Below are 26,468 nucleotides of genomic sequence, written 5' to 3'. Positions count from 1 at the left end.
ACATAAATAAACTAATTTCGGACTGGAATGTGTACCTCTTTACATTAAGCTTGGATCTCCCTGTTATTGTTAGTATTAGAGGTATGTGAATATTTACTTTGAGTGATCAAAAGTATGTGTTAATTTATCTGTTTTTGAGATAAGATTCCCATGTTGTCAATATATCTAAATATGTATCCATTTTATCTTGTTTTAAATAAAATATTTCTTCTAAGTAAATCGATTCGAGACTTTTCTGATCCACATATCTATTGTAGGTGGTTCTTTAGATTTTCAGTTTTTGGCTATTAGAAATATCACACTGTTAGGAGCATTCCCTTTTTGCACGTTTACGTCCCTTTAAGGATTTATTAAAACACACACTAATAAGCAAACGTTTTGGGGATCCACTTGTGAGAATTGACACTTTTAAAGAATGCAAGAAAACCTGCAAGAACTGGACATATGTATTTCTATCTGGTTTAAACATCACCCACTCTGCCCCCTTATTCTTTATAAAACATCAAAAGTTTTGCTAAGTTTAAAGTGACATGAAATCCAAAATGTTTATTTTGTAATCCACACAGAGCATACCAATTTAAAAAAAATCTAATTTATTTCTATTATCAAATTTGCTTCAATCCCATGATATTCTGTGTTGAAGAGATACCTAGGTAGGCATCTGGAGCACTAGATGGCAGGAAATATTGCTGCCATCTAGTGCTCTTGCAAATGAATAACATTCTTGCAAAACTGCTGCCATATAGTGCTATAGAAATGGGCCGGCTCCTGGGCTTATGTCTCTGCTTTTCAACAAAAGATACAGAGAGAATTAAGAAAATTTGATAATGAAAGTAAATTAGAAACTTGTTTAAAATTGCATGCTCTATCTGAATCATGGAAGAAAAAACATGGGTTCCATATTTCTTTAACATAAATCACAAAAATGGGAAAGAGCAAGCAGCTACCTTTAAATACATACAGTAACTGATAATTTGACTTAAGACAACAGCTGTCTGCTACCAAAGCTTTCTTTGAATTGATACATTCACTTGAGGGCTTTATAAAGGAAATTTTAAATATATAATTGCATAATCAACAAGTGCAAAATAAGACAATTCAGTAGCACAAATGTCCCCACCCCTATATCATGTGACAACCATCTACGAATCATAAACTCATATATGTACACAATGTGAACTCTTGCACATGCATATAAAACGATTGGGCACATTTACATCATGGCAGTAAATTGGTGTGCTCTATCTGAATCATGATAGAAAACGTTTGAGTGTCACATCCCTTTAATAAACACAACATTTTATTTAGACATTGTTTGGAATGTTGTATGTACATTTGGCTGTTTGTTCTGGTGCTTTACCAGTGATTTGTACAGGTTGCGGAGAGACAGAAGTGAGCTTTGGAAGTGAGGCTCAGGTCACTTGGAGAAAAAGAGCTTCTCGCATTGCCTCTCAAGTTTTTTGGGCTTATATCACTATACTGCATATCTGAATATGTGATTCACAAGTTCCTTTGTTTGTCATGTCAGAATTAAAGGGACAGTAAAGTCAAAATGAAACTTTATTGATATTGCTAGAGCATGACATTTTAAACTTTCCAATTTACTTCCGTTATCAAATTGGCTTTGTTTTCTTGGTATCTTTTATTGTATAACAAAGATACAAATAATGTTGCAAAACACTGCAGCCATAGAGTACTAAAGACACGTGCACACTCCTGAGCTCTAATGAGCCTGCCTAGTTTTATTCTTCAATAAAAGATACCAAGAGAACTAAGCAAATTTGAAAACAGAAGTAAATTGGAAAGTTATTAAAAATGGCTCTATCTGAATCATGAAAGATTAATTTTGACTTTACTGTCCCTTTACTATATGTTAGAAATACAAGATTTGAGTTTATCTGTTACATGATCAGTATTAGGAGCAATACTACTTACTTGTCCAGTCTTCTTCAAAGCAATATAGGAAATGAAAGCCCACCATGATAAGGGAATGCAAGGAAATGAGAGATATGTACATCTGAAAGAAAACACAGTAGCTTCAATTAGGTCAACAGTGCTAATAAAATAAATCCAATTAGCTAACCAGAACAATCATTTATTCTTTCTTGTCATAGAAGGCTAAATGATGTACACTTGATTGCAAATGTCACATGACTGATATAGCTCAGAACAAGCTCAAAACAATAACATTTATTAAAGGGATATTAAATAAAAAATTAAAATTTTACACTTCAGAAAGAGCATGCGACTTTAAGAAACTTTCTAATGTACAACTATTACCTAATTTGCTTTGTATCCTTGATATCCTTTGTTGCAAAGCATAACTAGCAGCAATTTACTACTGGGAGCTAGCTGTTGATTGGTGCCTGCACATATATGCCTTTTGTCATTAGCTCATCTGATGTGTTTAGCTAGCTCCCAGTAGTGCATTGTTGATTCTTCAACAAAGGATACCAAAAGATGAAGAACATTTCATTATAGAAGTGAATTGGAAAGTTGCTTAAATTGCATGTTCTATCTGAGGTAGTAAAGGACGAGGAAATTGGATAGTTATAGAGTACTCAAAAGAACAGGTAGAGTAACTATATGACAGACGAGGCTGTCCAAGACGAGTTGAATATTAAAACTTAACATTTAATAAATATAATAAAAGATAGAAAAAACTATCAATGTAGGTATATGTAAAACTTAGATTAAAATAGGGAGCTAGCATACCCAGGTAACAACCGTACCTATGTACTATAATCAAATAACACAATATTGAATTGAAATCAGCATTCAATATAAATATATAGACAGCAGGTAAGCCTTAGGCAGGTGTGCACCCAAATAGGCTCACGGATTTCACAAGAGGAACTATCTAAAAAAGAGGTTTGACCTCATACATATATGCTAATCTAAGTGCAATACTGGAGCGATGCAGGCCTGTCTGAGTCCCAAGAAACTGCCAACGATATGGTCAAATATACTTCAGTTAATAACAATTGCTATAACAGATAACAACATAGGGTAAGGTAGCAGAGCTCTTTACAAGCGCCTGATGCGCATTTCGCCAAACAAAGGCTTTCTCAAAGGCTAACAACATTAGAAATGAAGAGAACATGGGATATGGCTCTGCCTCTTGACATGTCTGGTCTCCTATCTACTAATATATAGATACAGCATATAAATGCAATGTGGTGTAAAGTTATCTGAGACCTGAACCTGTTCAGTTTTCCACCTCATTGTGTTGTTATCTATTTCACTAATGCACTAAAAGAAAAGGAAAATACAGAAGCGCACAAACTCCTCTAAGTGCAGACAATAATAACACTTTTATTATGTATGTGTCCCATAAAAGAAACACACTCACACTTTAAAAACAATATACATGCAGTGTAATGATAGTTATAAGGACTGCAAACCAACTCCGGCGTCTTCTCCCCAATACACAGAACTCCAGGTTAGTGTGTCCACCAATTGCTGATGAGGGTGTGTCCCCAATACGGCCAATCGGATGTCTGTAGGCTCTCCAACCTCTTTTCCAGTGGTTTAGCGTTGGAGGTGTGTGGGAAGGCTGACTCTGAGCAATGTCCGTGTTCTCACCGGATATATGTCAATTCAATGCAGTCTTTAAAACAAAAACAGGCTCAGGCAATACACCTATACAAACGGCCCTCAGCACACTATGTGCTTGCTACTGATTAAACAAGCACTACCGTTGCTTCACAGGGACCTGTAACCTGTAGTGTGTCCAGGTTAGTGGACACTCTAACCTGGAGTTCTGTGTATTGGGGAGAAGACGCCCGAGTTTTGCAGTCCTTATAACCATCGTTACACTGCATGTATATTGTTTTTAAAAGTGTGAGTGTGTTTCTTTTATGGGACACATAATAAAAGTGTTATTATCATCTGCACTTAGAGGTGTTTGTGCGCTATTGTTTTTTCCTTTTCTTTTAGTGTTTTTTGCCGAGTTCGTGATGGGACTCTATTAAGGAGCAGCCACAGACTTTCATTATCCACCTGTATTGGAATACTTCTCCCTCACCCCCTCGGACTCTTAGAATTTGAAACTGTTTGAGAATTGTAAGATCTTTCCTTTTTTCCTATTAAGGGGCCATTGTATATTTGATCATCATTATAATATTATATATTTATTTATTTTTCAATATTGAGGGTGTTAGATCATATTGCAGGGAGTTATCTTTTTATATAGTACATATATATATATATTATAAATTTTATTTACAACATATTGCAGCGCCTAGTATATATTTTTTTATTTGTATTTCACTAATGCCCCAATTATGGTACCAGAGATCTGGGAATTCACTTGCTTTTGTCAAAAAATCAAACAGCTTATTGAGAAGTCCAAGAGAAACCACATAACTGCTGCTTTTACCCAGGCAGTCCGATATCCAACAGTGAGGTTAGAGGAGAAGTGCCAATAACTGCAGCAGAAGCCTTGTTGTGTCTACCTACTAAATGATACCTGCAGACAGAGCTATAAGATTAAAGAGCTCACCATAATGGTGGTGAGAATTGGGGTGTCTGTACGGATGAGCGGTGAGAATTGGGGTGTCTGTACGGAAGAGCGCTGAGAATTGGGGTGTCTGTACGGATGAGCGCTGAGAATTGGGGTGTCTGTACAGATGAGCGGTGAGAATTGGGGTGCCTGTACAGATGAGCGGTGAGAATTGGGGTGCCTGTACAGATGAGCGGTGATAATTGGGGTGCCTGTACAGATGAGCGGTGAGAATTGGGGTGTCTGTACAGATGAGCGGTGAGAATTGGGGTGTCTGTACAGATGAGCGGTGAGAATTGGGGTGTCTGTACAGATGAGCGGTGAGAATTGGGGTGTCTGTACGGATGAGCGGTGAGAATTGGGGTGTCTGTACAGATGAGCGGTGAGAATTGGGGTGTCTGTACGGATGAGCGGTGAGAATTGGGGTGTCTGTACAGATGAGCGGTGAGAATTGGGGTGTCTGTACAGATGAGCGGTGAGAATTGGGGTGTCTGTACAGATGAGCGGTGAGAATTGGGGTGTCTGTACAGATGAGCGGTGAGAATTGGGGTGTTTGTACAGATGAGCGGTGAGAATTGGGGTGTTTGTACAGATGAGCGGTGAGAATTGGGGTGTTTGTACAGATGAGCGGTGAGATTTGGGGTGTCTATACAGATGAGCGGTGAGATTTGGAGTGTCTGTACAGATGAGCGGTGAGATTTGGGGTGTTTGTACAGATGAGCGGTGAGATTTGGGGTGTTTGTACAGATGAGCGGTGAGATTTGGGGTGTCTGTACAGATGAGCGGTGAGATTTGGGGTGTCTGTACAGATGAGCGGTGAGATTTGGGGTGTCTGTACAGATGAGCGGTGAGAATTGGGGTGTTTGTACAGATGAGCGGTGAGAATTGGGGTGTTTGTACAGATGAGCGGTGAGAATTGGGGTGTTTGTACAGATGAGCGGTGAGATTTGGGGTGTCTGTACAGATGAGTGGTGAGATTTGGGGTGTCTGTATGGATGAGCGGTGAGAATTGGGGTGTCTGTACGGATGAACATCCATTCTTTTGCCAGAAGCGATAGTTGAAGAAAAATACCATGTGGTAGGTATGATATTTGCTCGAGGATAAGTGGTGAGAGCTTTCAGGAGCAGCAACATTAATCTACTTATAAGGGAACGTAAAACTATAGAGCTTTTTGATAATCCCTATGTGGAATAGTTAGCCTGAGAGGCTCCTTTACACTAGAACTAAAAAAAGAATAAAGTACATACTGCTTCCAGTACAAATACATTATAGATATTTAATTAATAATCTAACGTATGGAATTGACTGCTAGTTATATCATTTTGCAATTCCTATAATCTCCTCAAACTATGCATGTGCCTGCTAGTGCACTCTTATTATTACCCATCTCTGCTCCAATAGATTTGTGCACATTTATACAACGTGAGCTTCACTCAAATTATAGAATTTGCCTTTTTAAAAATTGCTTTATTTATTCAAACAATCCTACAGTATGACAAGTTGCTTTAAAGGGACATTATACACTCATTTTTTCTTTGCATAAATGTTTTGATGATGATCTATTTATATAGCCCATAAAGTTTTTTTTTTTTTTAAATGTATAATTTTGCTGATTTTTAAATAACATTGCTCTGATTTTCAGACTCCTAACCAAGCCCTAAGGTTTTATGAGAATACCGTCAGATACCTACTCCAGGTTTCTCCTGTTTGTGTAAAGGGTCTGTAGAACTTTCCTTTCTGCAGGAATCCTTTCTACAGATCTGTGTTGATGCAGTGTTGGGGATCTGTTTCCACTCAAGCTTCCTGAAATAATCAGGGTTTGTCTCGCTGGGGGGACCGCCCCAGCTCGCCTCTCACGCACCACTGGTGGTGCCTGCAAAAACGTGAGTTTGTCTGTATCTTGCAGCATTTCTCTTGTCCTAACATACTCACCCTATGAAGCGCCTCCATTTCTCCTTTTTCATATATCTTATTTAAAAATAAGCAAAACTATACATTATTACAAAAACAATGTATAGGAAAGCTTATTTATATTATGGCTCTCTTCTCAGGCCTGCCATTTCTATGGCTGATGTTGCAGCTGCAACAACTTTTTGGTTGGAAAGCTTAGCGCAACAGGAAACAGATCCTGATTGTCTAGCATTGTTCGCTTGCTTCCACATGCTAAGAAAAATATAGTCCCTTTAAGGGCCTGCTGTATCAGTTATAAATTCTATAGAGCCCATACTGTCTTTGCATTTGTTTCTACAGAAGTTCATTATAGAGGCTCCATTATAACCTGCAATGAGGCTAACTTTTGTTCTAGACTTCCAATCTCAATACTAATTGTTGCTTTATTTATGTATTAGTGGGTATAAAATACACCCAGAGTTATATTATTCTTTGGCTCCAAGAGTGGCCTTTTTTTGTGTTTTCTCCCTTAAATTTCCATTTTAATTCATGTTTGATTTATGGGTGGTCCAAGAGCAGTCACTATTATTCATTAAAGGGAATCTTTACCCTGCAAAAGTTGTCTTATTTTAAAGAGATAAGTAGGTGCACTAGGATTTAAAAATATTAAATGAGGCCTCTGGTATGTACAGTATATGCTTTCATCCAAATAACTAGACAGTTAAGCGGGATTGATGTTGTTAAACATCTTTGTAACTTATGTTTGATCTTTATTTGCCTGTATTCACACATATTGATACAATTGTTGATGTATGCCTCAATAAAGACAAATAAATAAAAAGCACCACAAGATTTTACATTTTTACATATATTTGTAAAAAGTATTTAACCAGATGCTAAAATATTTGTTTTACACCAAATTTCATATAACTCCTGGTGTCATTTTTATGTTGTAGAATATCCTAATACTTATATATTGTTCCTCTGTCGCTTCTTCATGAACAATTATTGTTGGTGAGAAGTTGTAGTTGGACACCAGAAGAAATAAAAAACAAGCAGATGGACTATTTGCTCCTAAAAGATAATTTAACCTTGTTGAAGCTGAGGTAAACATGTACAGTAAATCACTGTGGTTGTTTCCTGTTTGGACAATCTCAATTCATGGTGCGAATCACACCGGCTTTTGCTAATCACCCTTCTACAGTTGTGAAGCGATCCATATAGTCCAGATATTGTACTAATTAGCAGATAACTTTCTTTTATGGATTAAAACTTAACTGCAAAAATATTCACAGTGTGCTTGCAACGCACATGGTGCCAAAGACTGAGAATGTGGCCATCTCCTAATCTTAAGAGGCTTTTTAGCCTGTTTCAAAGGGATAATCAATTAATGCGAACAAAGCCACAATGGATCCAAACTTGATGAAAAAGAAAAGTTCTTTTATTCAAAGTGTTGAAACAGGAACATACAAATGAACGCCTGATGCGTTTCGCACATGCTCACATGCGCTTCATCAGAGGAACAAGTTTGGATCCATTGTGGCTTTGTTCGCCTTGATTGATTATCCTTTACAGCGGAAGGAAATACAGCTAGAGCCACCCGACCCTCTGGTTCTCTCCACTACAGCGGGTATTATTTCTCGGCTACAGATTATCCACACACCTCCCTCCTGAGCCTATGACAGGCGTTGCAATCCACTGACGTCAGAACCCCGGGCAGACGGAGAATCACCACGCCATCTGTGGTGCTACTTCTTGGCTGGTGTTCCTGGAGCTGAGGCGGAATCTACATGCCACTTGGAGCAGTATACATATTCCTACATTTCCTGCAGGCGAGCCTTGGGGGGGCTTCCTCGCCTTACGAGCCTCACCGACAGAAGTTGTCCGGATTTCTTTCAGCTCCTTATGCACAGTAGAGCGTTGAATTGTAACATATTCACCTGTTACGTATTACCTGCATTGCCCTTTGGAGAAAAAGATAAGTACTATACTTACCTGTTATAGGATTGGGACTAAGTAAACACTGCTTGGAGTCTTTGTTACATCACTTGATATTCTAACACTGAATCATCACAACAAGACCTTACTTAAAAAGGACTCTTACATAAGGGACTTTTTGCCTACTTATAGGAATCAGCAAACTCCCATTTGCGTTTACTAAGTTACTTAGTCTCTTGTTTTGAGATTATTAGCATATATCGTTTTTCCTGTATTATATGTTTCAAAGGGACACTGATAGGTCAGGGTTAACTAGTAAACAGGTATGTTTAGGTTCAAATCCTCACTCTCAACACTCAAACAAAGCACCGCCGGGAAGCCACAGAGAACTTCTGGTCCGAAGGGATACAGACGCTGACCCAATCAGAAGCGGTAGTCGCACAACTAACAATGCTGGCTGGGTGATTCGCTGTTTCTGCTTGGGACAAGCAGTGCTCTATGGCTCCCCAGTAATACTTTAAACCATTTGCAGGGCTTTAACACATATACTGCAGGGTCGCTAGAGTTAAAATCATATGCTCTAACAAATTTTAGCATGTAGTTTTTCTACTATAATGTCTCTTGTTCTGTTATTCCAAAAAGTATTGCAGTACGTGGTGATACATATTTAATGGTCTTACATTTTATATTGAAACACAAGTTTTTCATATTGCTTCAGATGTAAGTAAGAGAAATGGTACATTTTAAACAGTGAACTGGCTCAATTCATTAAAGTTACTACTTAACCTCAGGATCATACAGTCAAACCTCAATAGGCTCAATTCAGCAATCTGACATTTATTTATTAGCCGTTGCTAATTTATTAAGACAGTCATTTGCTAAAATGCTTTAATCCCACTAGGAATAACAGCTCTATATAAAAACTGTACCGTAAGAATGATGTAGCGGAACTTGATGGATACTCACAGTAAATAGAACAAAGAATTTCTGGTTGTTCTCCCCAACACAATTATTAACCCACGGACAGTGATGATCCATTTTTCGAATACATCGCTTGCAAACACTGGAGAGAAAGAGAGGGGAAATGACAATTTTTACAGACATTTTATTTTGGAATTTTATAAGCAAAGTACAAGAACTTGTGTGTGGCTGAACCTTAGCATTATCATTGCTCGAGACAATAAGGATTAACAGATGGGTTTATAAATGTGACATTAAAGTTATTCTATTTTTTATACATCAGAAATGAATCAATGTATTGAAAAATAACTGCACAAATGTATTTTAAATCATTTAACACTCAATTTCTTTTGTAATCCAAGGACACATCCCATGAGCAGCCTCTTAAGTGACATTTATCTACTTCCTCTGCTATGGACAATAAAGGGACACTAAACCCAAAAATTTTCTTTCATAATTCAGTTAAAGAATTTTAAACAACATTCCAATTTACTTCTATTATCTAATTTGCTCCAGTTTTTAAATATCGTTTGTTGAAGAAATAGGCATGCACATGGGTGAGCCAATCACACAAGACATCTATGTGCAGACACCAATCAGCAGCTACTGAGCCTATCTAGATATGCTTTTCAGCAAAGAATATCAAGAGAATGAAGCAAATTAGATAATAGAAGTAAATTAGAAAGTTGTTTAAAATTGGATGCTCTTTTTAAATCGTGAAAGAAAAAATTTGTGTTTCATGTCCCTTTAAGAACAGATATAAATGAAAATGACAGGAAAAGCAAGCAAGACCCGAAACCTTATCAGAGGCTGAGAGAAGGAAATGTGAGGTTGCACCTATTCGCTCTATAGAAGCTAGCATTACAGCTTCTGATTGGTTGCAATGCTCAGCTTTTATAACAGAAGTGATAGTGGTGGGCGAGCAGGGAGGAGGATGAGTAAGGCAAGTAAAGTTAAACTTTTTAAATTAACTTTACATTTGTTTCTTACAGGATATGAAAGGTAAGTATATGTTAACGGATAATGGGTCCAGTTTTGTGTCCCTTTAATTATGCATAGATATATATATATATATATATATATATATACATACACACAACACACACACAGAAAACCTGGCACTCGCCAGCAGATTCACAGTAATGTTTAAAAGCAAAACTGGGGGAAGTCAGTTACATTTGGCGCCAAAGGATCAAGCCCAGGACCACAACAAGGTCTCCCCCTTCCTGGGACCCTAAACCAGCACCCACACAATGCATACTTCCAAACAAAACAACTGGAAACCTCCCAGGGTGACACAGGCTTTTGTAACCTCCCCTATGTAAATACAAAACACAGGAATGGACCGCACTCACAGACTGGACTGGGTACACATTCTAAGCCCCAGCAAACTCCACAGCCCTGAACACTGACAGACAGCTGCAAATTTCCCAGCAACTCAGGCAGTTAACCCCAGAGCAACCTGGGTGACAGGTCCGCAGGGAAGCATTACAAACATTATCAACCCAACACACAGAAAACCTGGCACTCGCCAGCAGATTTACAGTAATGTTTAAAAGCGAAACTGGGGGATGTCAGTTACATTTGGCGCCAAAGGATCAAGCCCAGGACCACAACAAGGTCTCCCCCTTCCTGGGACCCTAAACCAGCACCCACACAATGCATACTTCGAAAAACCAACTGGGAACCTCCCAGGGCGACACAGGCTTTGTAACCTCACCTATGTAAATACAAAACACAGGAATGGACCGCACTCACAGACTGGACTGGGTACACATCCTAAGCCACAGCCAACTCCACAGCCCTGATCACTGACAGACAGCTGCAAAGTGCCAGGTTTTCTGTGTGTTGCATTAATAATGTTTGTAATGCTTCGCTGCGGGCCTGTCACCCAGGCTGCTCTGGGGTTAACTGCCTGGGTTGCTGGGAACTATGCAGCCGTCTGTCAGTGATCAGGGCTGTGGAGTTTGCTGGGGCTTAGGATGTGTACCCAGTCCGGTCTGTGACTGCGGTCTATTCCTGTGTTATATAAAGGAAGTCTAGCAATCACTTACAAGTATTTAGCTAAGATTAAAAGAAAAACTGGAAGAGTGAGTTACTGCATCTGGCCAAGCCCAGGTACCACATCAGGGTCTTTTCCAAACCCTGGGTCCATAATACAGCCATACAAATGCAAGTTCTCAATCAAACAAACTGGGAACAAGTCAGGGTTCACATACTTATGTAATCACCCTAGACATATATAAAACACTGAAGGGGACTGCACTCTCGGACTGGACTGGGTACACATCCTATAACCCTACAACATGCTCAGCCCTGGGTACTCAGTAGCACTCTCAGGAAGCTGTGCTGTCCCCAGAGTCACAGGCAGTTAAATCCCAGACAAGTCTGGGTGCAAGGCCCATAGGGAAAATTGCAAAACAACATTTATATATTTTTAAATATACACACACACATATATATATATATTTGCAATACACTTGTCTTGAAGCAAAAACGTTGCACCTAAAAGCAAGCGAGCTAACTACAAAGCAGAATGTTTTGTAACATCAATAGTAATTCAAAGTTCAAAACGTCTTCATTATAAGAGTTTTCTTTGTCTCCAAACGGTTACAAATTAGCTTCAACCCATATTTGTTTTATACTTCAAGTGTTTTAATGCACTTAAAGTGCAAAGTGGTGTTCAATCAGAATTACACAAGTGCTGTTTCTAAAGGTTATGGGCTTAACAGAAAGTATCACTGAGCTGTTATACTAAAATACATTATTTTCCTTTTAACTGAGATGTGTCGTCCTATTTCACTGCTGCATTAGACCGAGCTGCTGAATATTACTGGTGCTGAACACTAGACTACAGCTAGAATAATTAAACTAAGCTAATGTCTAATTAGTGATGCCAGACAGGCCAATTTTACTTTTGGCTTTGCATTGTAATGTTTCATATCAACAATACGCCCACATCATTTAACAGAATTTATTGTATTATGTGGTCCCTGATGTGAGCAGCTGCAGAGGGATACAACAGCAAAATACATAAAAAGATCGAAACAACAAGAGAGAAAAATTACACACAAAAAAAATTAGTTTACAGGTGATAATATACCAAACGTTTCCCAAGCTCATAGCAAGTAAAAGAGTGCAGCTTATGAACATAGTATGAATATAGAGATAGATAGATGGAAAAATAATTACTTTATGTAGATCTCTTTTGATAAAAAATTTGTGAAATTATGTTCAGGGTCCCTGAATTATTTGATCAGTGTTGTCCCAACTACACAGTGTACAGAGCTGCTGACTTGGAACCCTATAAATAAACAAAATAAATACATAGTTGTGGTGAGAAATGCTTGTATACCTGCAGTGATGAGCCCGGTCAGGTTTGATGCTGCAGCATTTCGGACATTTATACACCACTTGCCCTGGTTTCAGCTGCAAGCTCTCGATGAATTCTTTGGTGGCGTTTCCTTTCGGTACTGCACCCTAGAAATAAAAAATACATTTTTAAAAAAAAAATGTTAATTAAAAAAAGAAAATCAGCATCTGTAATGTTTATGGTTCATTAATCAAAGCAGAACATAATAAGCCAACAAACTAGACGCATTTGGTTAGATCAGGGGTAAGCAACCTTGGCACCCCAGATGTTTCGGAACTACATTTCCCTTGATACTCAGCCAGCCTAAAGTGTGTCTTTAGGCTGGCTACCAAGGTTACTGACCCCTGGGTTAGATCAATAACTGCAGACTGAATAAATCCTACTTTGAAACTAAGGATTCTGGGTAAAAGAACACAAATGAGAATTACCGTCTTCAGTATGAAGCTGCATCTCATCCTACCTTTAGATAATCATAAGCAGTTCTGACAGCTAAGCAAACACATAATAGCTTCAGAGCGAAAATATAGTCATAGTGAACACATACAGTGATTAAATGCCACTTGCGAATTTAAGTGAAGAAACATTAAACCCTTTTCTTCTGAGTAAAAATTATGTTTTTTCCCACGTTCCCTAAAGAGGCCAAAAAGCTAAATCTGTAGCCTAGGTTTTCAAAATGCTGCTTAAAGCACCTATTTGATTACATAGTTTGCTTTTTTTGGCCTCTGGGGAGAGTGGGACAAGCACAAATTTACACAAAAGCAAGAAATGTTTACTGTCCTTGTACATTTGTCAGTAGTGATGAGATCTGCCATGACAGTTAGTACTTTAGGTTTGAAAATGAGGCTGACTGAGCAAATGCATCAGAGGTTGACAAGCACTGTACATTCATATCAGATATATGCATATAAAACACATTCTACCACATAAAAGCTACTTCCTTAAACTTACTAGCAGGATCCTCTTGTGCTTATCCTACACACTATAGTCTCAGAGGTCTGACAGACAGCACATAGGCCACAACCTTCCTTTCTGCAATAGGACACTGCTTCTTAGGTCCTGTCCTGGTTCCAAGATGCTGATTTGGTTCGTTCCCATCTACAGTTTTGCCAAGTTCTGTCCTAATTACAAATTGCTGACCCTTTCTGTTCATGTACAACTGACAAGACCTGTTCCGCTCTGAGCTGCTAACCTGCTCTGCTGCTGGCTACTGATTCTCTAAGTCTTGGCAAATTTTCCAAGTCGCGAACACTAGTAGTAGAATTATATTAAGCAACGGTAAATATATAGGCAGTAGAAAATCCTCCTGAAAGGCTCCATCCCTATACCTTACTCTTCCTGTTTGACTTTGTTAATGCATAGTCAATCAAGAATTATTGGAGGAGGTGAGGAGAAAGGTTTATATATATATATATATATATTTTTTATATCATATATAAACTATGATTTAACCCCTTGGTTGCAAGCTGCAGAGTCATTTCAATTTCTTGGTTGACAGTGACACACTGGTCCTATAAATAAAAGCTCAACTTAAAATTCACCTAGGATATCCATAGTCCTGGGAACAGGCACATTGGCACCTGCGTTGGCACAATTCTAGTCAACCCAGTCTTAAAGGGACAGTCAACACCAGAATTTTTGTTGTTTAAAAAAAAGATAATCCCTTTATAACCCATTCCCCAGTTTTGCATAACCAACACAGTTATAATAATACATGTTTTACCTCTGTAATTACCTTGTATCTAAGCCTCTGCAGACTGCCCCCTTATTTCAGTTCTTTTGACAGACTTACATTTTAGCCAATCAGTGCTCACTCATAGGTAACTTCACGTGTGTGAGCTCAATGTAATCTATATGAAACACATGAACTAGTGCCCTCTAGTGGTGAAAAACTGTCAAAATGCATTCAGATTAGAGGCGACCTTCAAGGTCTAAGAAATTAGCTTATGAACCTCCTAGGTTTAGCTTTCAACTAAGAATACCAAGAGAACAAAGCAAAATTAGTGGTAAAAGTAAATTGAAAAGTTGTTTAAAAAGGACATGCCCTATCTGAATCATGAAAGTTTTGTTTGGACTTGACTGTCCCTTTAAAGGGACATAAAAGTACAAAAAGAAAATGCTCTAATGTGTTAGAACATTTATTATTAAACCATTGCTTGTATAAAATGCTGTGTGTATCCCATGCAAATGGTATTAGGAGACAGAGTTACATGTCTAGCAAGAAAAGAAAAAAAAAAACTAATAAACTTTTTTTAATTGAGGTTTAAAATAAACCTACAGAAATGACATTTTATCAATAACTGTCTTGTAGTACATATACATAATAGCATGTCATCATTTGTAATAGCAAACAAGAGACTATAATAAACATGATTTAACTATATATAGAGAGGCAATAATAAAAAAGTCCAATTACTCTCGCTCCACAAGCTAAAGAGGCCACGCTTGGACCTCTCAGGATATATAAAGCAAGAGGAAGGATTAGATATCTTAAATCACATCTATACTTGACATTAAAGGGACAGTGTAGTCAAAAACAAAAAGTGGATTATTTAAATAAAGCATTATGTGTATGTAAAGTTTGTAATATATGTGTATTGCTTTTTTGAGTAAAATTTTGCTGGGTTTGTATGGAGCATGAATACGAACATTATGCTCGTAGCTAGAGCTAGGAATTTCCCTCATTACCTAACTAGCTTGTTAAAAGGATAGGAAACTCAATTTTTTTTCTTTCATGATTCAGATAGAGAATGCAATTTTAAGCAACTTTCTGGTTTACTCCTATTATAATTTTTTCTTCGTTCTCTTGGTATCTTTATTTGAAAAGCAGAAATGTAAGCGTAGGAGCCGGCCCATTTTATATTCAGCACCAATCAGCAAGCACTACCTAGGGTGCTGAAACAAAAATTGCATGCTCTATCTGAATCATGAAAGAAAAAAAGTATGGGTTTCATATCCCTTTAAGAATATAAGCACACATAATTATGCCTGCATAAGAATGTGATTTCACTCATTAACTAGAATATAAACAGCTGTAGACTAGCCAAGACTGTACAACTAGCCAACCCCAGATTACCAGCTCAGGGAACCTTGCAGATAATAATAATAATTGTGGAGACTGAGGATCTGAGTAATGATAGACATCCCACAACCTGTCCAAGTACTTGAAAATGAAGGAGCCATATCATGAGCAGACAATACTAATTATCATTGATCAGTGAGGTTCTTCTGCAGATAATGTAGCCACACTGGGGTAATACGAACAACTGACTCTGTAACAAATACAGTGTCCGAGCAAGCAGTTGCAACCAGCTTGTGCATAGCCTTGCAAAGCTTCTGCTTATGAAAATACAGTGAATCACAAATACTGCCTGGAGGTTTTACATTATAAATGTTATGAAGTTAACTAGACCTAAAAATAACCCTTTTAATCAGTACATCATACTGCTTCCTGGTTAGTCCATGGAGGCCCAGTCTGCCCTGCAGAGCACCAGACCTAAGTTATGGTGTATTGGGCTAGCACCCACAATGCAAAGCTCAATCTGTACTTGAGAAGCTGCAAGGACCCAATCCAACAAATGTATGCATGGATGGCTTCGATATTGGCAGATAATTTAAAGATTAAGCATCCCCTGAGCACACAATATTGCAATGCCACAGCCAAATTCTAGAAGTTCCAAGAAAAATTCATTTTGATTTATATATGTGATGAACATAGAACTTTCATTGGTAGATAGCTTCACAAGATACAAAATATGTTACTGCATTATTATTAACTAGTTGGTAAGCCTGCCCAGAGGGCAGTCTATATGTTGTAAATACAAAAAATAAAAAATAGAACTACAGAAAAAACATAATTTATGCTTACCTGATAAATTCCTTTCTTCTGTAGTGTGATCAGTCCACGGGTCATCATTACTTCTGGGATATTACTCCTCCCCAACAGGAAGTGCAAGAGGATTCACCCAGCAGAGCTGCATATAGCTCCTCCCCTCTACGTCACTCCCAGTCATTCGACCAAGGACCAACGAGAAAGGAAAAGCCAAGGGTGAAGTGGTGACTGGAGTATAAATTAAAAAATATTTACCTGCCTTAAAAACAGGGCGGGCCGTGGACTGATCACACTACAGAAGAAAGGAATTTATCAGGTAAGCATAAATTATGTTTTCTTCTGTTAAGTGTGATCAGTCCACGGGTCATCATTACTTCTGGGATACCAATACCAAAGCAAAAGTACACGGATGACGGGAGGGATAGGCAGGCTCTTTATACAGAAGGAACCACTGCCTGAAGAACCTTTCTCCCAAAAATAGCCTCCGATGAAGCAAAAGTGTCAAATTTGTAAAATTTGGAAAAAGTATGAAGCGAAGACCAAGTTGCAGCCTTGCAAATCTGCTCAACAGAGGCCTCATTCTTGAAGGCCCAAGTGGAAGCCACAGCTCTAGTAGAATGAGCTGTAATTCTTTCAGGAGGCTGCTGTCCAGCAGTCTCATAAGCTAAACGAATTATGCTACGAAGCCAAAAAGAAAGAGAGGTAGCGGAAGCTTTTTGACCTCTCCTCTGCCCAGAGTAAATGACAAACAGAGAAGACGTTTGTCGAAATTCCTTAGTTGCCTGTAAGTAAAATTTTAGAGCACGGACTACATCCAGGTTGTGCAGTAGACGTTCCTTCTTTGAAGAAGGATTTGGGCATAAAGAAGGAACAACAATCTCTTGATTGATATTCCTGTTAGTAACTACCTTAGGTAAGAACCCAGGTTTAGTACGCAGGACTACCTTATCCGAATGAAAAATCAAATAAGGAGAATCACAATGTAAGGCTGATAATTCAGAGACTCTTCGAGCCGAGGAAATAGCCATTAAAAATAGAACTTTCCAAGATAACAACTTTATATCAATGGAATGAAGGGGTTCAAACGGAAAGCCCTGTAAAACATTAAGAACAAGGTTTAAACTCCATGGTGGAGCAACAGTTTTAAACACAGGCTTAATCCTGGCCAAAGCCTGACAAAAAGCCTGGACGTCAGGAACTTCTGACAGACGTTTGTGTAACAGAATGGACAGAGCTGAGATCTGTCCCTTTAATGAACTAGCAGATAAACCCTTTTCTAAACCTTCTTGTAGAAAAGACAATATCCTAGGAATCCTAACCTTACTCCAAGAGTAACCTTTGGATTCACACCAATATAGGTATTTACGCCATATCTTATGGTAAATCTTTCTGGTAACAGGTTTCCTAGCCTGTATTAAGGTATCAATAACTGACTCAGAAAACCCACGTCTTGATAAAATCAAGCGTTCAATTTCCAAGCAGTCAGCTTCAGAGAAGTTAGATTTTGATGTTTGAAGGGACCCTGTATCAGAAGGTCCTGTTTCAGAGGTAGAGACCAAGGTGGACAGGATGACATGTCCACCAGGTCTGCATACCAAGTCCTGCGTGGCCACGCAGGTGCTATTAGAATCACTGATGCTCTCTCTTGTTTGATTCTGGCAATCAATCGAGGAAGCAACGGGAAGGGTGGAAACACGTAAGCCATCCTGAAGTCCCAAGGTGCTGTCAGAGCATCTATCAGGACTGCTCCTGGATCCCTGGATCTGGACCCGTAACGAGGAAGCTTGGCGTTCTGTCGAGACGCCATGAGATCTATCTCTGGTTGGCCCAAACGTCGAAGTATTTGGGCAAAGACCTCCGGATGAAGTTCCCACTCCCCCGGATGAAAAGTCTGACGACTTAAGAAATCCGCCTCCCAGTTCTCCACTCCCGGGATGTGGATTGCTGACAGGTGGCAAGAGTGAGACTCTGCCCAGCGAATTATCTTTGATACTTCCATCATAGCTAGGGAGCTTCTTGTCCCTCCCTGATGGTTGATGTAAGCTACAGTCGTGATGTTGTCCGACTGAAACCTGATGAACCCCCGAGTTGTCAACTGGGGCCAAGCCAGGAGGGCATTGAGAACTGCTCTCAATTCCAGAATGTTTATTGGCAGGAGACTCTCCTCCTGACTCCATTGTCCCTGAGCCTTCAGAGAATTCCAGACGGCACCCCAACCTAGAAGGCTGGCGTCTGTTGTTACAATTGTCCAGTCTGGTCTGCTGAATGGCATCCCCCTGGACAGATGTGGCCGAGAAAGCCACCATAGAAGAGAATTTCTGGTCTCTTGATCCAGATTCAGAGAAGGGGATAAGTCTGAGTAATCCCCATTCCACTGACTTAGCATGCACAGTTGCAGTGGTCTGAGGTGTAAGCGTGCAAAGGGTACTATGTCCATTGCCGCTACCATTAAGCCGATTACCTCCATGCATTGAGCCACTGACGGGTGTTGAATGTAATGAAGGGTGCGGCAAGCACTTTGAAGTCTTGTTAGCCTGTCCTCTGTCAGGTAAATCTTCATTTCTACAGAATCTATAAGAGTCCCCAGGAAGGGAACTCTTGTGAGTGGAACGAGTGAACTTTTCTTTTCGTTCACCTTCCATCCATGTGACCTTAGAAATGCCAGCACTAACTCTGTATGAGACTTGGCAGTTTGAAAGCTTGAAGCTTGTATCAGAATGTCGTCTAGGTAAGGAGCTACCGAGATTCCCCGCGGTCTTAGTACCGCCAGAAGAGCACCCAGAACCTTTGTGAAGATTCTTGGAGCTGTAGCCAATCCGAATGGAAGAGCCACAAACTGGTAATGCCTGTCTAGGAAGGCAAACCTTAGGTACCGATAATGATCTTTGTGAATCGGTATGTGAAGGTAAGCATCTTTTAAATCTACAGTGGTCATGTACTGACCCTCTTGGATCATAGGTAAAATTGTCCGAATAGTCTCCATCTTGAACGATGGAACTCTTAGGAATTTGTTTAGGATCTTTAAGTCCAGGATTGGTCTGAAAGTTCCCTCTTTTTTGGGAACCACAAACAGATTTGAGTAAAACCCCTGTCCCTGTTCCGATCGTGGAACTGGATGGATTACTCCCATTAACAAGAGCTCTTGTACGCAGCGTAGAAACGCCTCTTTCTTTGTCTGGATTGTTGACAATCTTGACAGATGAAATCTCTCTCTTGGAGGAGAGTATTTGAAGTCCAGTAGGTATCCCTGAGATATTATCTCTAGCGCCCAGGGATCCTGAACATCTCTTGCCCAAGCCTGGGCGAAGAGAGAAAAAGTCTGCCCCCCACTAGATCCGATCCCGGATCGGGGGCCCTCAATTCATGCTGTTTTAGGGGCAGCAGCAGGTTTCCTAGTCTGCTTGCCCTTGTTCCAGGACTGGTTAGGTTTCCAGCCTTGTCTGTAGCGAGCAACAGCTCCTTCCTGTTTTGGTGCAGAGGAAGTTGATGCTGCTCCTGCTTTGAAATTACGAAAGGAACGAAAATTAGACTGTCTAGTCTTGGCTTTGGCTTTGTCCTGAGGCAGGGCATGGCCTTTACCTCCTGTAATGTCAGCGATAATCTCTTTCAACCCGGGCCCGAATAAGGTCTGCCCTTTGAAAGGTATATTAAGCAATTTAGACTTAGAAGTAACATCAGCTGACCAGGATTTTAGCCACAGCGCCCTGCGTGCCTGAATGGCGAATCCTGAATTTTTCACCGTAAGTTTAGTAAGATGTACTACGGCCTCCGAAATGAAAGAATTAGCTAGTTTAAGGACTCTAAGCCTGTCCGTAATGTCGTCCAGAGTAGCTGAACCAATGTTCTCTTCCAGAGACTCAATCCAGAATGCCGCTGCAGCCGTGATCGGCGCAATGCATGCAAGGGGTTGCAATATAAAACCTTGTTGAACAAACATTTTCTTAAGGTAACCCTCTAACTTTTTATCCATTGGATCTGAAAAAGCACAGCTATCCTCCACCGGGATAGTGGTACGCTTAGCTAAGGTAGAAACTGCTCCCTCCACCTTAGGGACCGTTTGCCATAAGTCCCTTGTGGTGGCGTCTATTGGAAACATTTTTCTAAATATCGGAGGGGGTGAGAACGGCACACCGGGTCTATCCCACTCCTTAGTAACAATTTCAGTAAGTCTCTTAGGTATAGGAAAAACCTCAGTACTCGTCGGTACCGCAAAATATTTATCCAACCTACACATTTTCTCTGGTATTGCAACTGTGTTACAATCATTCAGAGCCGCTAACACCTCCCCTAGTAATACACGGAGGTTTTCCAGTTTAAATTTAAAATTTGAAATATCTGAATCCAGTCTGTTTGGATCAGAACCGTCACCCACAGAATGAAGTTCTCCGTCCTCATGTTCTGCCACCTGTGACGCAGTGTCTGACATGGCCCTAATATTATCAGCGCACTCTGTTCTCACCCCAGAGTGATCACGCTTACCTCTTAGTTCTGGTAATTTAGCCAAAACCTCAGTCATAACAGTAGCCATATCCTGTAATGTGATTTGTAATGGCCGCCCAGATGTACTCGGCGCTACAATATCACGCACCTCCCTCTGAGCGGGAGATGTAGGTACTGATACGTGAGGCGAGTTAGTCGGCATAACTCTCCCCTCGTTGTTTGGTGAAATTTGTTCAATTTGTACAGATTGACTTTTATTTAAAGTAGCATCAATACAGTTAGTACATAAATTTCTATTGGGCTCCACTTTGGCATTGCAACAAATGACACAGGTATCATCCTCTGAATCAGACATGTTTAACACACTAGCAAATAAACTTGCAACTTGGAAATACAATTCAATTAGAATAATATTAAAACGTACTGTGCCTTTAAGAAGCACAGAAGATTTATGACAGTTGAAAATTAATAAATTGAAACAGTTATAGCCTCAATCCTTGTAAACAATACAACTTTAGCAAAGGTTTAATCCCATTAGCAAAGATAACAAATTCTGAAAGCAGGAAACAAATTACAGAATAAACGTTTTTTATCTCAGTCAAACTATAATTCTCACAGCTCTGCTGAGAGAAATTACCTCCCTCAAAATAAGTTTTGAAGACCCCTGAGCTCTGTAGAGATGAACCGGATCATGCAGGGAATACAATGAGTTGCTGACTGAAATATTTGATGCGTAGTAAAAGCGCCAAAAAACGGCCCCTCCCCCTCACACACAGCAGTGAGGGAGAACAGAAACTGTCAGAAAACAGATTAAGCAACTGCCAAGTGGAAAAATAGTGCCCAAACATTTATTCACTCAGTACCTCAGCAAATGAAAACGATTTTACATTCCAGCAAAAACGTTAAACATAATCTCTAGTTATTAAACAGCTTTATGTATTTCATACAGTGTAATTCTAGTGAAGTACCATTCCCCAGAATACTGAAGTGTAAAGTATACATACATGACATTATATCGGTATGGCAGGATTTTCTCATCAATTCCATTGTCAGAAAATAAAAACTGCTACATACCTCTATGCAGATTCATCTGCCCGCTGTCCCCTGATCTGAAGTTTACCTCTCCTCAGATGGCCGAGAAACAGCAATATGATCTTAACTACTCCGGCTAAAATCATAACAAAAACTCTGGTAGATTCTTCTTCAAACTCTGCCAGAGAGATAATAACACACTCCGGTGCTATTTTAAAATAACAAACTTTTGATTGAAGATATAAAACTAAGTATAATCACCATAGTCCTCTCACACATCCTATCTAGTCGTTGGGTGCAAGAGAATGACTGGGAGTGACGTAGAGGGGAGGAGCTATATGCAGCTCTGCTGGGTGAATCCTCTTGCACTTCCTGTTGGGGAGGAGTAATATCCCAGAAGTAATGATGACCCGTGGACTGATCACACTTAACAGAAGAAAAATAAACACGTTATCGAAGAAAAAAAAAAAAATTAAATCTAATCCCTATAAAAATAACCCCCCCCAAAATAAAAACACCCCTAATCTAATGCTAAACTATCAATAGCCCTTAAAACAGCTCTTTTACATTAAAAATAAACAAAGTCCCCCCTTTGTCCTTTTAAGAAAGGCCAAAAAAACCCTAGGACTCACGGTTTCAGAAGTCCAGCGGAGAAGGTCTTCTTCCAGGCGGGTCCATCATCTTCATCCACAGCAAAGGCGGTGCGGAGCAGAGGTCTGGATCGGTCTTCCCAGATGTGGCGATCCTCAGCGGCGGCCCTCAGGGACATGGAGGCTCCTCTTCATCCGTCTGTGGTATACTGAAGAAAGAATGCAAGATACCGCAATCAATTTGGGGTACCTTGCATTCCTATTGGCTGAATTTTTCAAAACAGCCAATAGGATTACAGCTACTAAAATCCTATTGGCTGTTCAAATCAGCCAATAAGATTTCAGTAGCTCTCATCCCATTGGCTGATTTTGAAAATTTCAGTCAATAGGAATTCAAGGTACCCCAATAAATATAGGGTACCTTGAATGCTTTCTTCATCGTGGACCCGCCTGGAAGAAGACCTTCTCCGCCGGAATTCTGAAACCGTGAGTACCTATTTGGGGCTTTAGTGTTAGGTTGTTTTTTTTTTAAATTAGTTTTTTTTAACTAAGGTTTTTTTGGGGGCTTTTTTAAGAGAGCTAAATGCCCTTTTAAGGGCAGTGAAAAATAAATAAATGCCCTTTTAAGGGCAATGCCCACACAAATGCCCTTTTCAGGGCAATGGGCAGTTTAGGTTTTTTTAGTGTTAGTTTTTTTTTATTTTGGGGGGGTTTTACTGTTAGGGGGGACTTTGTTTATTTTTAATTTAAAAGAGCTGTTTAAAGGGACACTCAGGTCAAATTAAATTTTCATGATTCAGATACAGCTTGTCATTTTAAACAACTTTCCAATTTACTTACATTAAATAAAAATGTGCATAGTCTTTTATATTTACACTTTTTGAGTCACCAGCTCCTACTGAGCATGTGCAAGAATTCACAGACTATACGTATATGCATTTGTGATTGGCTGATTGATATCACATGGTATAGGGGAGTGGAAATATACATAACTTTGAAAAAATCTACTACTCATTTGAAATACAGAGTAAATGCTATTGTATTGTCTTGTTGTCTTGCATTTGTTGATTATGCAAATCTACTGTGTTTCCTGGTCCTTTAACTTAGCAATACAGTCAATGGGAACAGCACACTCACAGGTACAAGTGCACGAACGACCTCAGGACGCTGCCTAGTCCTGAAATATATGAAAATACCAAACAAGGTCTTCAGCACTTAAAAAGTTTTAATGACACAAAGGAATAGCGACGTTTCGGGGTCACAGCCCCTTATTCATGAATAAGGGGCTGTGACCCCGAAACGTTGCTATTCCTTTGTGTCATTAAAACTTTTTAAGTGCTGAAGACCGAGTTTGGTCCTTTAACTTAGGGCAATGCCCTACAAAAAGCCCTTTTAAGGGCTATTGGTAGTTTAGTATTAGATAAGGGGGTGTTTTTATTGGGGGGGGTTATTTTCATAGGGATTAGGTTTAATTTTTTTATTTTGGATAATGTGTCTATTATTTTTTGTAATGTTAGCCTTTTTTATTTCCTGTAATGTTAGATTAAAATAATGTAATTCTTTTTGTATTTTTTATAGTAATGTAGTTTATTTTTATTGCAATTAAGGGATTAATTTAGGGGGTGTTAGGTTAGGGGCTTAGTCATTAAATTAGTTTTTTGCGCTGTGGGGGTTGGCGGTATAAGAGTTAATAGGTAAATTAGGTTTAATGCATTGTGGGGGAGTTGGCAGTTTAGGGGTTAATAGATGTATTAGGTAAGTTACAATGTTGGGGTTTGCGGATTTAGGGGTTAATCATTTTATTAGGTAGTTTGTTTTTCTTAATACTTCGTACGGGCTAGTTTTTTTCTTTATTAAAAACTTATTGCGGGCGCTTAGGTTTTTTTTTAATACTTATTGTGGGCAGTATTTTTTATTTAATACTTATTGCGTGCGGTTAGGTGTTTTTTTTACATACTTTTTGTGGGCAGGTTTTTTTTTGTAATGCTTTGTTTGCCTTCGCTGCATCCCTGTGAATTCCAAAAATGGCAGGGTGGGATTCTTTCACCACCCTGCCAACATTCCTTTGAGGATGCGTGCGCAACTACCGACGGACATTACAAACGCAATTATAGTATAGATGTTATTAAAAACTTGTAAGTAACAAACATTCACAGTATTTTATTATTCCATTATTATAACTGAAAAAGTTTTATGTTAAAACTAAAATTTATATCAGGGGTTGACAAATTAGTTTCAAATTTAGGAGCCTAACAGTGATATTTGTATATACATATATGGAGAATAAACCAGTTGGGAGCCAAGAGTAAAATTCCAGGAGCTGTGGCTCCCTGGCTCCTGGACTTGTCAAGCATTGATTTATATTATAATATATTACCACATTGTTTAGGAAAGGGTATTAAAAAAAAACAAATATGGCAGAAGTCTCAGAAACTTACACGTTATGGTTCAGCTTTTTGATCTTAAACAAATTTTAAAATAAATTCCAAAATAGGTATTTGTTTGGTTACCTCCCGATATTTGAGACTAATTAAAGTGCTATAGGAAAAGGATTATGACATGGAATTCAAACACTCCTCAAGTGATATATTTCACCACACTGCAGTAAGATCGCAGATTACCTGACATGGCAACAGTGACTGTGGCTCTGAAGGAAATTATTAATCATTAATGACTAGTGTCATTTAACTCAAGAGAGGACGGCACCTAACAGAAAGCCTTTGAAGTTCTTTTAAGGTGAGAAGTTATCTAAGAGTCACATGTGTTATATGACATTGATCATTCAAGTGTGTCATAAAACAGTTTTTACTTATCTGTGTAAATAAAGCAGCTCATACCTATTATCAGCTCAGTGCAACCACCCTTGGGGGCATTTTCTTTCTCAGAGATAGTAAATATAACAGCATCAGAAAATAGCTGGCACTTGCTGACAAGCACACAATTTTTTTTTATACACAAACGCATATATATATATATATATATATATATATATTATATATACACACACACACATATATATATATATATATATATATATATATTTGCATACGAAGAGAGAAGCGCTCTACCAGTAACGAACAACAGTTCATCAGCTAGTTCTATGGTGATTTACCACCCAGGAGCAGCCTCTTTTAGACCAGTGTGCTTTTCACAGAGGAAAACTTTCCTGTAGTATATCAGTCTGTTCCCGCCAAGTAAGGTCAGTCCAGCCCCAAAATACCAGGCAATTCTCCTCTGAACAAGGAACATGACAACCCCAGACAATTGTTTCGGCCTCCATTGGGCCTTGTCAGTGAGGTGCAGCCACATTCCTCTAAGCACACTGGGCAAGGAGTCCACGTCTGGTTTCCCCCATCGTCTTAGAGGAATGTGGCTGCACCTCTGGGTGATGGGGGTAACCAGACGTGGACTCCTTGCACAGTGTGCATAGAGGAATGTGGCTGCACCTCACTGACGGGGCCCATAGGAGGCCGAAACGATCGTCATGTTCCTTGTTCGGAACATGCCTGCAAACAACATCAAGAGACAACTATTCTTTTTAAATAAAATTGGGATCTTAGTCACACAATATGGCCATATTTTGTTTAGCCAGTCACCACTTACAAGGTGTCCCAATATAGACTGGTCCTAACACTACAGAGCCCTTTTGCCACAGAGGGCTGAATCATTCCTGCTTTTACTCTTCATAATAGAATGAGACTCCCTAGCTTAATATTCACAACTCCATTACACTGTCATGAGCACACCTGAGCTTGGGTGGGGTGCTTAAACCAATGGGAGATGGTCAGTCTCCCAGATTATTTTTAAATACAGATACAACATATGTTTTTTTTAGCACACCTTACAAAAAGTTTATACACACATCTTTGGGAGTGCTGCCAATATTTGGGGCACCTTGTAAGTGGTGACTG

The 26,468-nt window shown here is 39.2% G+C and overlaps 1 protein-coding gene across 4 annotated transcripts in view; it reads right to left on the bottom strand.

The window, feature by feature from the left end:
* The window catches only part of ZDHHC3 (zinc finger DHHC-type palmitoyltransferase 3), a 161,695-nt gene that overhangs the window by 51,885 nt on the left and 83,342 nt on the right, over positions 1–26,468 (bottom strand). For all 4 annotated transcript variants that reach the window (XR_008402552.1, XM_053714466.1, XM_053714464.1 and 1 more), the window contains exons 3-5: positions 12,649–12,773; positions 9,300–9,396; positions 1,936–2,017 (exon numbers count right to left, since the gene is read on the bottom strand). Coding sequence is in view for 3 of the 4 variants with exons in the window: in XM_053714466.1 (XP_053570441.1) it covers positions 1,936–2,017; positions 9,300–9,396; positions 12,649–12,773 (304 nt within the window). In the remaining variant the exon portion in view is untranslated. The remainder of the gene's footprint in view (positions 1–1,935; positions 2,018–9,299; positions 9,397–12,648; positions 12,774–26,468) is intronic.

Source organism: Bombina bombina, chromosome 5 (genome assembly GCF_027579735.1).
Source record: "Bombina bombina isolate aBomBom1 chromosome 5, aBomBom1.pri, whole genome shotgun sequence".
NCBI lineage: Eukaryota > Metazoa > Chordata > Amphibia > Anura > Bombinatoridae > Bombina > Bombina bombina.
The sequence above is the reverse complement of the archived record's forward strand: the minus strand, read 5'-3'. Positions and strand labels throughout refer to the sequence as shown.